The sequence below is a fragment of the Symphalangus syndactylus genome, chromosome 13 (genome assembly GCF_028878055.3).
Source record: "Symphalangus syndactylus isolate Jambi chromosome 13, NHGRI_mSymSyn1-v2.1_pri, whole genome shotgun sequence".
NCBI classification, from domain to species: Eukaryota; Metazoa; Chordata; class Mammalia; order Primates; family Hylobatidae; genus Symphalangus; species Symphalangus syndactylus.
In genome coordinates, this window is record NC_072435.2 from 35247424 (window position 1) to 35262313 (window position 14890).

At 45.7% G+C, this 14890-nt stretch overlaps 1 protein-coding gene across 1 annotated transcript in view; it reads right to left on the reverse strand.

Moving 5' to 3' along the window:
• Positions 1-14890, reverse strand: part of MUC16 (mucin 16, cell surface associated) — a 215135-nt gene that overhangs the window by 132243 nt on the left and 68002 nt on the right. Inside the window, exons 3-4 of the mRNA XM_055237836.1 lie at positions 12221-12334; positions 3803-3901 (exon numbers count right to left, since the gene is read on the reverse strand). Coding sequence (XP_055093811.1) covers positions 3803-3901; positions 12221-12334 — 213 coding nt within the window. The remainder of the gene's footprint in view (positions 1-3802; positions 3902-12220; positions 12335-14890) is intronic.

Sequence of the window (14890 nt, forward strand, 5' to 3'; positions counted from 1 at the left end):
TTTTTAAAAATAATTTTAAAAAAATTTTAAAAATAAATATTGGGTGTGGTGGCATGTGTCTGTAATCCCAGCTACTTGGGAGGCTGAGGCAGGAGAATCACTTGACCCCGGGAGGCAGAGGTTGTGGTAAGCCAAGATCACACCACTGCACTCCAGCCTGGGCAATAAGAGCTCTGTCTCAAAAAGAAAGAAAGAAAGAGAAAGAAGGAAGGATGGAAGGAAGGAAGGAAGGAAGGAAGGAAGGAAGGAAGGAAGGAAGGAAGGAAGGGGAAAGAAAAAGAGAAGAGAGAAAGAAAGAAATATGAAAGAAAGAAAAGAAAGAAAGAAAGAAAGGAAGAAAGAAAGAAAGAAAGAAAGAAAGAAAGAAAGAAAGAAAGAAAGAAAGAAAGAAAGGAAAGGAGACAGAAAGGAAGAGAGAAAGAGAGGAGATAGAGAGGGAGGGAGGGAGGAAGGGAGGAAGGGAGAGAGGAAGAAAGAAAGGGAAAGAAAGGGAGGAAGGGAGGGAGGGAGGGAGGAAGGGAAAGAAAGAAAAAAAGAAAGAAAGATGCAGATGGAATCCCTACCTACAACCCCATGAGTTGGAGCTAACGCTCGGTGTGTGATACTGGCAGATGCTAAGGCTCTTGAATTGAGAAGTGGAGGTCAGAGAAGACACGGCACTTCTGTTCAGATCAGAGCAGGAGCCACAAATGCACTCTCAGGAATCAGTGGAAGTTGCTCTTGATTAAAATCTCATGACCCTGGCCAGCCAGGCGCGGTGGCTCATGCCCATAATCCCAGCACTTTGGGAGGCTGAGGTGGGCGGATCATGAGGTCAAAAGATGGAGACCATCCTGGCTAATATGGTGAAACCCCATCTCTACTAAAAATACAAAAAATTAGCTGGGTGTGGTGGCGCATGCCTGTAATCCCAGCTACTCGGGAGGCTGAGGAAGGAGAATCACTTGAACCCGGGAGGTGGAGGTTGCAGTGAGCCAAGATCACACCATTGCACTCCAGCCTGGGCGACAGAGCGAGAGTCTGTCTCAAGAAAATAATAAATAAATAAATAAATAAATAAATAAATAAAATCTCATGACCCAGAGGGTGAAGAGAATGAGGTTGAATCGTGTAAAGTTCTAGTGATGGTGATTTAGGACAGAAGAGGAAAAAAAAAAAAAAGAATTTCCTGGCAGCTCACTATCTCTGGCTGTTTTTGTTGAGGGAAAAGTGCAGGGAAGATTTTTCACTTTGGGCATTGCTATGATTTGAATGTCCCCTCCAAAACTGTGCTGAAACTTAATCCCCAGTGTGGCAGTATTGAGAGGTGGGGCCTTTAAGAGGTGATTGGGTGATGAGGGCTCTGTCCCTATGAATAGACTAATCCATTCATGACTAATCCATGGATTAGTGGGCTATCATGGGAAGGGACTTGGTGGCTTTAAAAGAAGTTTTAGGCCAGGCATGGTGGCTCATGCTTGTAATCCCAGCACTTTGGGAGACTGAGGCGGGTGGATCACTTGGAGTCAGGAATTCGAGACCAGCCTGGCCAACATGGTGAAACCATGTCTCTACAAAAAATACAAAAATTAGCCAGGCATAGTGGTGCACACCTGTGGTCCCAGCTACTCGGGAGGCTGAGAGAGGAAAATCACTTGAACCCGGGAGGTGGAGGTTGCAGTGAGCCAAGATCGCAGCACTGCACTCCATCCTGGGTGACAGAGTGAGACTCCATCTCAAAAAAAAAAAAAAAAAAGAAAAAAAAAGAAAAGCTTTAAAGAGGAAGTGAGACCTGTGCTACCACATTAGCACACTCAGCTGTCTTGACATGTGATGCCCTGTCTACCTCTGGATGCCACAGAGCCCCCACCAGCAACAGGGCTCTTACCAGGTGTGCTTCCCTGGATTTCAACTTTCCAGCCTCCATATCTGCAGTAGATACATTATTTTTCTTTGTAAATTACCCAGTTTCAGCTGTTCTGCTATAAGCAATGCAATACAGACTAAGATAGGCATGGCTCATGGATTTCTCTCAAGATGAGGCCCACCTTGGTTCTAAGCTACCTCTCCTAGGAATTGAGTTTTTCCCTAGGCGGGTGGGGTAAGTGAAACTATAATTCATTCCTCATGCTTTCCCAATCTTCTTTTCTACTCAGGAGCTACCAATTTTATCCAGGTCAAAATGATTCAAGAACCACGTCCTTTGCCCACTTTTTAATGTTTTTTATTTGTTTGTTTTGTTTTTTGCTGTTTTTTTATTATAAATTCATTTATGTTTCTTTTATTTATTTATTTTTTTTTTGAGGTGGAGTCTTGCTCTGTCACCCAGGCTGGAGTGCAGTGGTGCAATCTCGGCTCACTGCAACCTCCACCTTCCGGGTTCAAGCAATTCTCCTGCCTCAGCCCCTGGAGTAGCTGGAATTACAGGCATGCGGCACCACGCCTGGCTAATTTTTGTATTTTTAGTAGAGATGGGCTTTCTCCATGTTGGTTAGGCTGGTCTCGAACTCCCAACCTCAGGTGATCCGCCAAAGTGCTGGGATTACAGGTGTGAGCCACCACACCCGTCACGTTTCTTTTAGATGCTGGATATTAGACCTTTGTCAGTTGCAAAGTTTGTAAAGCTTTTCTCCCATTCTGTAGGTTGTCTGTTTACTCTGTTGATAGTTTCCTTTACTGTGCAGAAGCTCTTTAGTTTAATTAGGGGCCTATTGGAGGGTGGAGGGTGGGAGGAGGGAGAGGATCAGGAAAAATAACTAATGGATCCTAGGCTTAATACCTGGGTGATGAAATAATCTGTAAAACCAACCCCAATGGCAAAAGTTTACCTATATAACAAGCTTACACATGTACCCCTAAACTTAAAATAAATGCTAAATTTTAAAAAAGAAAAGTCTTCTGATCCCAAATAGAACAACTTAGATGCAAAAAAGTGCTATGAGATATATACATTATTAGCTCACTCTTCTTCTGAACTAAGAGTTCCTGCTGGGCGCGGTGGCTCACACCTGTAATCCCAGCACTTTGGGAGGCCAAAGCGGGTGGATCACCTGAGGTCAGGAGTTCGAGACCAGCCTGGCCAACATGGTTAAACCCCGTCTCTACTAAAAATACAAAAACTAGTTGGGCGTGGTGGCGGGTGGCTGTAATTCCAGCTACTCGGGAGGCTGAGACGAGAATCACTTGAACCCGGGAGGCGGAGGTTGTAGTGAGCCAAGGTCGCACCATTGCACTCCAGCCTGGGAGACAAAGAGCAGAACTCCATCTAAAAAAAAAAAAAAAAAAAATCCTTCCAAGAGAGTCCTGAGGAGAGCAGATTACTTGAGGTCAGGAATTCAAGACCAGCCTGACCAACATGGTGAAACTCCGTCTCTACCAAAAAATACAAAAATTAGTCGGGGGTGGTGGCAGGCGCCTGTAATCCCAGCTACTCAGGAGGCTGAGACACCAAAATTGCTTAAACTCAGGAGGCAGGGGTTGCAGTCAGCTGAGATTGTGCCACTGCATTCCAGCCTGGGTGACAGAATGAGACTCTATCTCAAAAAAAAAAAAAAATCAGGGGTTATAGGCTGGGCTTCCTGTCCTCCAACTACTCTGGATTAGAATCTCAAAACAAGATGAAGATTAGAATTGCATACTTGTACATGGTCATAAAGCTGGAGGTTAAATAAAAAGTTAGGGAGCCCTGTAGCTGGGGAGCAAACTCCAACACAGGCGTCCCTTTCACTTCCCCTATGGAAAAGATCAAAATGTTCGTCTCCAAAGAGATTAACAAAGCTCCAGGAAACCATAACAATGTGGAGGAGATGAGATTGGAGCATACCTGCACGACTGATTGTTGATTTTTCCACCAGAGGGCTGCTTGTTGGCCGTACTGAGGTTCCACGTGGGGATGCCGAACTCCCCCCAGGCTCGTGAGTTCCTGAGAGGAGAAAAGGATGGAAAGAGCACCTAAGTAAGGAAGCTCAGAACAGGGCATGATGGTTCACACCTGTAATCCCAGCACTTTGGGATGCTGAGCAGGAGGATCACTTGAGGCCAGGGGTTCAAATCCAGCCTGGGCAATATAGCAAGACCCCACCTTTACAAAACAATTTAGAAAATTAACCAGGCATGGTGGTGCTCGCCTGTGGTCCCAGCTTCTCAGCAGGCTGATGTTGGAGGACCACTTGAACCAAAAATTAGCCAGGAGCGGTGGCACGTTCCTGTAATCCCAGCTACTTGGGAGGCTGAGGTAGGATAATTGCTTGAACCCAGAAGGCGGAGGTTGCAGTGAGCTGAGGCTGTGCTATTGCACTCCAGCCTGGGTGAGAAGAGTGAAACCCTGTCGCGAATTAAAAAAAAAAAAAAAGAAAGAAAGAAAAAGAAAGAAAGAAAGCACGATTTGTAGACCAAAAAGGAATTGGGAAATTGGGGATGATAGTAGGTGAGGCATTCCGGGTTAAATAATGGCTTTGACCCAAGTAAGACATGAGAACATGATACAATGGGAATCCTTCCACCATCTTCACAGATTGTTTGGCAAACAGAGCATCAGCATGGGTGGAAGTAGCTACACCGTCTACATCGCATTGACTCAGGAATAGCACAGGAGACTGTCCTCAATGACTGAATCACTGAGCCAGGAGTAGCTATGGTCTCAGCTGGGAGAACCCATACTCATGGCTGTATTCATGACCTTGGGAGGCTGCTGTTGTGAATCATGTGGATCCACTATGTGGCGTGGCTGGTGTGGATTTTGCAAACTCTGCTCTGGGTAGACGTGGCCTGGAGGGCAGTGGAGGTGGCTGTGGTCTCCACGGTGATGACTGCTGTTGACATCTACCTTGCAAAGGTCGCCTCAGTGATGCTATTTGTTGGGCAGTGCTGGGCTGGTTGGTTCCTCTGGTGACGACAGGCTTTCTGGTGCTTTGGGCAGCCAGGCTGTCACTGATGTCACACCTTTGGGGTGTTCCTTTCAGTACGGAATGTGCCCTGATCTTTTCCTGTTGCATCACTGTCTTGTCTACTGGGTCAAAACATTAGCAGAGAAGATGCTACATGCAGGTGTTATGTGGAGTGACTTTTGTCCTCACCACAACCTGGGAAGACAAGTGCTATCCTTCCCATTTTACAGCTGAAGAAACTGAAGTCTAAGGAGGTGAAATGACAAGGCTCAGGTCCCAGAACCAGGAAGTGGCAGAGTTAGGATTTTTTTTAGAGAGTTAACAATATTTTATTTTTTGAGACAGCATCTTGCTCTGTTGCCCAGGCTGAAGTACAGTGGTGTGATCTCAGCTCACTGCAACCTCTGCCTCCTGGGTTCAAGCAATTCTCCTGCTTCAGCCTCCCGAGTAGCTGGAACTACAGGCATGTGCCACTATGCCTAGCTAATTTTTGTATTTTTAGTAAAGACGGGGTTTCACCATGCTGGCCAGGCTGGTCACAAACTCTTGACCTCAGGTGATCTGCCCGCCTCAGCCTTCCAAAGTGCTGGGATAACAAGCATGAGCCATTGCACCTGGCCGAGTTAACAGTATTTTCTTTAGAGAGTTAACAATATTTTTAAAGTAAAGTTAACAATATTTAAACACTATGATATAAAGTTAATATGTTGTTTTTAGAGATAGGGTCTTGCTCTGTTGCCCAGACTGGAGTGCAGTGGTACAATCTTAGCTCACTGTAGCCTCGAGCTCCTGGGCTCAAGTAATCCTTCTGCCTCAGCCTCTCAAGGAGCTGGGACTACAGGTGGGTGCCACTATGCCCAGCTAATTTTTTTAATTTTTAGTAGAGATGAGGTCTCACTATGTTGTCCAGACTGGTTTCGAACTCCTGGCCTCAAGTGATCCTTCTGCCTCAGCCTCCCAAAGCACTGGGATCACAGGCACTAGCCACCACACACCACACACAGCCAGAGTTAGGATTTATTATTTTATTTTATTTATTTATTGATTTTTTTTTTGACATGGAATCTTTTTCTGTCGCCCAGGCAGGAGTGCAGTGGCATGATCTTGGCTCACTGCAACCTCCACCTCCTGGGTTCAAGTAATTCTCCTGCCTCAGCCTCCCAAGTATCTGGGATTACAGGCACGCACAACCACACCTGGCTAATTTATTTTATTTTATTTTATTTTATTTTATTTTATTTTATTTTATTATTTTGAGATGGAGTCTCACTCTGTCGCCTAGGCTGGAATGCAGTGGCGGGATCTCAGCTCACTGCAAGTTCCACCTCCCAGGTTCACGCCATTCTCCTGCCTCAGCCTCCCGAGTAGCTGGGACGACAGGCGCCTGCCACCACACCTGGCTATTTTTTTATTATTTTATTTTTAGTAGAGACAGGGTTTCACCATGTTAGCCAGGATGGTCTCGATCTCCTGACCTCGTGATCCACCCGCCTCAGCCTCCCAAAGTGCTGGGATTACAGGCGTGAGCCACCGCGCCCAGCTTAATTTTTGTATTTTTAATAGAGATGGGGTTTTGCCACATTAGACAGGCTGGTCTCGAATTCCTGACCTCAGGTGATCCACCTGCCTCGGCCTCCCAAAGTGCTGGGATTACAGGCCTGGGCCATTGCGCCTGGCCCAGAATTAGGATTTAACACCAGTAGATTTTGTAGATGCTACACTCCGCGAGGAAGACACAAGTGCCCCCTGCTGGCCAATCCTTTTAGTTTATCTTCTTGTATGTATCAGATTTAGTTATTATTTACGTAGCTAAAAGAATCTCAGTCTATTTGGTTACTTTGGTTACCTAATACTTGATCTATTTGGAAATAGAAAAGGACGTTTCCTGTTTGTTTAGAGGCATTCCAAAGGTTCTACAGACAGCGACATTTCACGACCTAGTCATAGCCTTGTCCATGTCAAGTAGTTCGGGTAATTTCTTACCTTGGGTCCTCACACATTCTTAGTTCTTAGCTGAATCTTCTATTTTTGAAACAGGGTCTTGCTCTGTCACCCAGGCTGGAGGGCAGAGGTGTGATCGTAGCCCACTGCAGCCCTGATCTCTTGGGCTCAAGCAATCCTCCCACCTCGGCCTCCTGAGTCGCTGGGACTACAGGCATGTACCACCATGCCTGGCTAATTTTTTTTTTTTTTTAATTGTAGAGATGCAGTCTTGTTATATTGCCTAAAGTGATCTCGAACTCCTGGGCTCAAGCAGTCCTCCCTCCTCGGCTTCCCAAAGTGTTGGGATTACAGGTGTCAGCCACCACGCCTGACCTCAGCTAAATCTTTTCTATCTTTAAAAATGCTACAGTACCCGATGTTTCCTAGAATTTAGATGGAGAGCTGTGTCATAGGGACATCTCGTGCAGGAGGCGAAAAGGGTGAAAGCATGATCAGCATTGCTGAACAAGACTAGTAGTAATACTTAGTGGGGGCGGGGGTCTTGAAATTTATGGCCGGGCGCATGGCCCACACCTATAATCCCAGCACTTTGGGAGGCCGAGGTGGGTGGATCACCTGAGGTCGGGAGTTCGAGACCAGCCTGACCAACATGGAGAAACCCCATCTCTACTAAAAATACAAAATTAGCCGGATGTGGTGGTGCATGCCTGTAACCCCAGCTACTTGGGAGGCTGAGGCAGGAGAATCGCTTGAACCTGGGAGGCAGAGTTTGTGGTGAGCTGAGATCGAGCCATCGCACTCCAGCCTGGGCAACAAGAGTGAAACTCCGTCTCAAAAAAATAAATAATTAAAAATTAAAAAATAAATTTGGAAAGCCATTCCCAAGGGCAGGTAGCCCTAGATGATTTTCCAGGGAGACTGAAAAGCAATACTCATGAGATAGTTAGTCAATTTGTAACCTTAGGATTGACTAGGAACAAGTAGAGCTTGAAAGGGTAGCTGAGGCTGGGCACGGTGGCTCAAGCCTGTAATCCCAGCACTTTGGGAGGCCGCGGCAGGCGGATCACGAGGTCAGGAGATTCAGATCACGGTGAAACCCCGTCTCCACCAAAAATACAAAAATTAGCTGGGCATGGTGGCGGGCGCCTGTAGTCCCAGCCGCTCAGGAGGTTGAGGCAGGAGAATGGCGTGAACTCGGGAGGCAGAGCTTGCAGTGAGCCAAGATTGCGCCACTGCACTCCAGCCTGGGCGACAGAGCGAGACTCCATCTCAAAAAAAAAAAAAAAAAAAAGAAAGGGCAGCTGAACCCCTGGAGAGGCAGAGAATGGGGCACTTCTGTCAATCAGCACCACACTGGTAGATGTCTCTGCCCCAGTTCCTGTGCGTAGGTGGGCTGTGTGTGTATGGAGTCAGGATTATTGTTCTCTAGTTCGAGGAACTGAATGGGAGACAGGAAGGACTATGCTCCCCATTGCCCCTCCCCAGCCCCCCGCACCCATTATTCTGCTTTCTGTCTTTATGAATGTGATGACTCTAGGAACCTCACATAAGTGGGATCATACAGAATGTGTCTTTTTGTGACTGCCTTATTTCACTTAGCACACTGTCCTCAAGGTTCACCCACATTGTAGCATGTGTCACAATGTCCTTCCTTTTTAAGGCTGAATAATATTCCATTGTGGGGGCCAGGAGTGGTGGCTCACGCCTGTAATCCCAGCACTTTGGGAGGCCAAGGCAGGCGGATCACTTGAGGTCAGCAGTTCAATACCAGCCTGGCCAACATGGTGAAAGCCTGTCTCTCCTAAAAATACAAAAATTAGGCTGGGCACGGTGGCTCACGCCTGTCATCTCAGCATTTTGGGAGGCCAAGGCTGGCGGATCACCTGAGGTCAGGAGTTCAAGACCAGCCTGGCCAACATGGTGAAACTCTGTCTCTACAAAAATACAAAAATTAGCCGAGCATGGTGGCAGGCACCTGTAACCCCAGCTACTCAGAAGGCTGAGACAGGAGAATTGCTTGAACCCAGGAGGTGGAGATTGCAGTGAGCCGAGATCTCGCCATTGCACTCTAGCCTGGGCAACAGAGTGAGACTCTGTCTCTCTCTCTCTCTCTCTATATATATATATATACACACATATATATAATAAATACATATGTATGTATTATATATATGTATATATACATATGTGTGTATATATATATACATATATATACAAAATTTAGCTGGGCATGGTAGCGCCCTATAATCCCAGCTACTCAGGAGGCTAAGATGGGAGGATCGCTTGAAGCCAGGAGGCGGAGGTTGCAGTGAACTGAGATCACACCATTGTACTCCAGCCTGGGCGACAGAGTGAGACTCCGTCTCAAAAAAAAAAAAAAAAAAAGAAAAAAAAGAAAAAAAATTCCATTGTGGGGATGGAACACACTTTTTTAATCCATGTATCTGCTGAAGGACATTTGGATGGTTTCTACATTTTGGGGCATTGTAAGTAATGCTGCTGTGAGCACCGGTGTAGAAATACCTGCCCGAGTCTCTGCTCTGCTTTCAATTCTTTTCAATATATACCCACAAGTGGTATTGCTGGATCATCTGGTAATTCTAATTTTTTTTTTTTTAGGAAGCATCATACTCTTTTCCACAGTTGGGGCACCATTTACGTTCCCACCCATGGTGCACAAGTGTTCTAATTTCTGCACATCCTCAGCCACATTTGTTATAATATTTTTATGTTTTTCTGTGTTGTTTTGTTTGTTTTTGTAACAGCCACCTAAATGGATGTGAAGCTTACAGTGCTCATATGGTGAATAATCTCTCCCTCCTTCAGCAGTCACACTTAACTAATTAATGTAAGTTGCATTCTCATAGGATGCACATTGAAACAATTCCAGCTTTCACCAGGGTTAGGAAGAGGGGCTTTGCTTTGTGTCATTGGCACCCACCCTCCTATTTCTGACAACTGAAAATGTCTCCAGATATGACAAATGTCTCCTGGGAGACAAAAATCACATTCAGTTGATAACCACTGTTTGGAGGTGTCATGTAATTTTTCAGATTTTACAGTTACTGGGTCACATAGTATGTTTATTCCCAAGACACTGGAGGCTCAGAGAGGTTTCCTTATTTATCCAGAAAGTAGCAGAGGTGGGATCTGAACCCAAGCTGTCCAATACCAGTGTCTCCTCTGTTAACTGCTCTGTTGTGCTGCTTATAAAGTCATCACCCCAATAACAAGGTTGGGCGCGGTGGCTCATGCCTGTAATCCCAGCACTTTGGGAGGCTGAGGCAGGCAGAGTCAGGAGTTCAAGACCACCCTGGACAACATGGTGAAACCCTGTTGCTACTAAAAATACAAAAATTAACCTAGTGTGGTAGTGCGCGCCTGTAATCCCAGCTACTCAAGAGGCTGAGGCAGGAGAATCGCTTGAGCCCCCCGGGAGGCGGAAGTTGCAAGTGAGTCAAGATCGCACCACTGTACTCCAGCCTGGGCAACGGAGCAAGATTCTGTCTCAAAAAATAAAGGGAACAGAACTAGGCTCCTAGGAAAGGGGGGACCTATCGTCCAGACGCCAAGGAGCAGGAGGCAGCAGGAAGAACCTCAACAGGGCTCCTGCCTTGAACCCCCTGTCCCTGCCTGGGCTGGTTCCCTCCAAGGAGACACTTGGGGAATCATCTCCCAGCAATGGGAAACCTGCCTATTTACGTGACAGTGTTGGTGGCCACATTCACAGCAGCCCCATCAATGCCATCTGCCTCTAGGACACTGTGGATATGGAGAGAGAAGGTGAGTGAGTAGATGAGAGGGTCAGAGGGAGGATGAGGGCTGGGCTGTCTCTCCTGCCTCCTCCTGAGGAAGCCAATGTTTGTTCATTTTGTTTTTCCCTTTTGAGACAGAGTCTTGCTCTGTTGCCCAGGCTGTAGTGCAGTGGTGCAATCGTGGCTCACTGCAGCCTCCAACTTCTAGGCTCAAGCAATAAGCCCGCCTCAGCCTCCCAAGTAGCTGGAACTATAGATGCATGCCACCATACCCAGCTGATATATATATTTTTTTAATGGAGATGGGGTTTCACCATGGTACCCAGACTAATCTCAAATTCCTGGGCTCAAGTGATCCTCCTGCCTCAGCTTCCCAAAGTGCTGGGATTACAGGTGTGAGCCACTGTGCTTGGCCTGTTTGTTGTTTTTTGTTTTTGAGACAGGGTTTTTCTCTGTCACCCAGGCTGTAGTGCAATGGTGCAATGATAGTTCACTGCACCCTCCAACTTCTGGGCTCAACCAATCCTCCTGCCTCAGCCTCCTGAGTAGCTGGGACTACAGGCATGCACCGCTTGCCAGCCTGCCAATATTTGTAAGGCAGAAGACACAGAGTTTACTTACACAGTCCTCAGATTCAAATCACCTCTCTTTTTTTTGGGTGGTGGGGGGAGACGGAATTTCACTCTGTCACCCAGGCTGGAGTGTAGTGGTGCGATCTTGGCTCACTGCAACCTCCATCTCCTGGGTTCAAACGATTTTCCTGCCTCAGCCTCCTGAGTAGCTGGGATTACAGGCTCGCACCACTATATCTGGCTAGTTTTTGTATTTTTAGTAGAGACAGGGTTTCACCATGTTGGCCAGGCTGTTCTCGAACTCCTGACCTCAAGTGATCCACCCACCTTGGCCTACCAAAGTGCTGGGATTACAGGTGTGAGCCACTGTGCCCAGCACAAATCATCTCTTGAAGACTCATTTTCTTCCCTTCCTAAAATCAAGCCAGTTGCAATCTTCCCAGAGCAGGAAACAAAATGCACAGTGGGAGGAAAATGGAAGAAGTGGACTCAGTGGGACTCAAGTCCCAATTACTCGCTGTGTGATCTGGGGCAAGTCACTTAACCTCTCTGAGCCTTGTCTCCTCATATGCCCAACGGGGACAACAGCAGAGGGCTGTTGTGATGATGCAATGATGTGATCTACCATGCAGGGTGAGGGAATTAGGACTTACTAAACTCCTGTTACTGTTTTTTTTTTTGGGGGGGGGGGGCAGTTTTTTGTTTGTCATTTTGTTTTTTTTTGTTTTTTGTTTGTTTTGAGACGGAATCTCACACTGTCGCCAGGCTGGAGTGCAGTGGCGTGATCTCGGCTCACTGCAACCTCTGCCTCCCAGGTTCAAGCAATTCTCCTGCCGCAGCCTCCCAAGCAGCTGGGACTACAGGCGTGCGCCACTACGCCTGGCTAATTTTTGTATTTTGAGTAGCGACGGGGTTTCACTGTGTTAGCCAGAATGGTCTCGATCTCTTGACCTCGTGATCCACCCGCCTCGGCTTCCCAAAGTGCTGGCATTACAGGTGTGAGCCACTGCCCAGCCTGTTACTGGTTTTTATTATTTATTATTATTTTATTATTACTATTATTATTATTATTATTATTACCTACCCATGGAGCTGATGAGTGATGCCGGGGAGGAAGGGTCACGTGTCAACTGCCTGGTGGCTCCAAGTGTTCCTTGGTCTGTGGTTTGGGCAAAGACTACTGCCTCAAAAGGCAGTCCTGTGGAGGAAGAACCAGGTTTGTTATTCCAGCAGGAAGTAGAACGAAAAAGATTTAAAAAAATCTTTTCTTCTGGACTTGCTCTTCTTTCCATAGGAATCTCTGCATAGTGACTCATTCGTTTACCATTTCATTTATTTAATATTTATTCCAGACCCTCAGTCACTCATTCATCCAACCAGCAAATATGTCTTGAGCACCTTTTATACGACAGCTGATTCTGAAACCAACCCGATAGTCTCATAGACAGTATTTATATACATATTTAAATACTTGAAACTGACATTCGTTATTGTTTAACTCTTATTTTAGGTTTGGGGCTACATGTGAAGGTTTGTTATATAGGTAAACTCATGTCACGGGGTTTGTTGTACAAATGATTTCATCACCCAGGTATGAAGCCTAGTACCCAATAGTTAATTTTTCTGCTCCTCTCTACTCCCATGAAGTAGACCCCACTGTTTATTATTCCCTTCTTTGTGTTCATGAGTTCTCATCATTTAGCTCCCACTTCTAAGTAACAACATGCAATATTTGGTTTTCTGTTCCTGGGTTAGTTTGCTAAGGATAATGGCCTCCAGCCCCATCCACGTTCCTGCAAAAGAAATGATCTCGTTCTTTTTTGAGGCTGCATAGTATTCCATGGTGTATATGTATCACATTTGCTTTATCCAATCTGTCATTGATGGGTGTTTAGGTTGATTCCATGTCTTTGCTATTGGGAATAGTGCTGCAGTGAACATTCACGTGCATATGTCTTTATGGTAGAATGATTTATATTCTTCTGGGTATATACCCAATAATGAGATTGCTGGGTCAAATGGTAGTTATACTTTTAGCTCTTTGAGGAATTGCCACACTGCTTTCCACAACAGTTGAACTAATTTACACTCCCACCAACAGTGTATAAATGTTCAATTTTCTCCACAACCTTGCCAGCATCTGTTATTTTTTGACTTTTTAATAATAGCCATTCTGACTGTTGTGAGCTGGTATCTCATTGTGGTTTTGATTTGCATTTCTCTAATAATCAGTGGTAGAGAGCATTTTTTTCATATGCTTGTTGGTTACATGTATCTCTTCTTTTAAAAAGTGTCTGTTCATGTCCTTTGTCCACTTTTTTCTTTTCTTTTCTTTTCTTTTTTTTTTGATACAGTGTCTCACTCTGTTGACCAGGCTGGAATGCAATGGTGATCTTGGCTCACAGCAACCGCCGCCCCCTGGGTTCAAGTGATTCTCCTGCCTCAGCCTCCTGAGTAGCTGGGATTACAGGTATGCACCACCATGCCCAGCTAATTTTTGTATTTTTAGTAGAGACAGGGTTTCACCATGTTGGTCAAGCTGGTCTCGAACACCTGACCTCGTGATCTGCCCACCTTGCCCTCCCAAAGTGCTGGGATTACAGTTGTGAGCCACTGTGCCCGGCCTTTGCCCACTTTTTAATGGTGTTGTTTGTTTCTCTCTTGTAAATTTACTTAAGTTCTCTGTAGATGCTGGATATTAGACCTTTGTCAGGTGCATAGTTTACAAATATTTTCTCCCATTCTGTGGGAAACTTACATTTGTTTTATCTGAGTTCCTTCCTCATTAAAAGACCCCCAGTCCTCTCAAGAAGTATCAGAGAAAAGAAACTCAGCAGATCATCATATCCAGACAATGAGATGCCAGACTCCTCATTCCTCATGATTGCTTCCTGACCCCTCTTTATTTCCTGTTTCACTACACGTAGTCACATTTCTTCCCTGCTATATAAACCTCTAATTTTAGTTGGTGAGGGAGACGGATTTAAGACTGAGCTCCCATCTCCTCATTGCAGCTGAGGAGATTAAAGCCTTCTTCCTTGGCAATAATCATTGTCTCAGTGGTTGCCTTTCTGTGTGGTGAGCAGCAGGACCTAGCCCGGACCCCTGGTGTTTTGGCAACAATTCCAAGTTTGGGGCACAGAGTGAGCAACAAGACAAGTCTTTACTCCCTCAAAAAGTTTATGTCCAGAACAGAAAACCAAATACTGCATGTTCTCACTCATAAGTGGGAGTTGAACAATGAGAACACAGGTAGGGGAGCATCACACACCGGGGCCTGTCGGGGGTTGTGGGGCTATAGGGGAGGTATAACATTAGGAGAAATACCTAATGTAGAGGACGGTTGATGGGTGCAGCAAACCACCATGGCACATGTATACCTATGTAACAAACCTGCACGTTCTGCACATGTATCCCCAGAACTTAAAGTATAAAAAAAATTTACAATCTAGTGGAGAAAGCAGACAGCGATTCATCCAACAGATAAATAATTAATGTCCTTGCAGACAGTGAAGGGAATTTTGAAGTCACTCTACCAATGGGAGAGAAGCATAATTTTCCATAGAGTCATCAGGGAAGACTTCTCATAGGAGGTAATATTTAAGGAGGACCCTGAGAGATGAGAAGGTACTTATCACAGGGGAAGTGTGCTTGTGATGGAGGGAACTATATATGCAGAAGCCAAAAGGCTGGAATAAACCTGACCCATTCGAGGAATTTCAAGGCCAGAGTGGCCAGAATGCCCTGAGAAAGC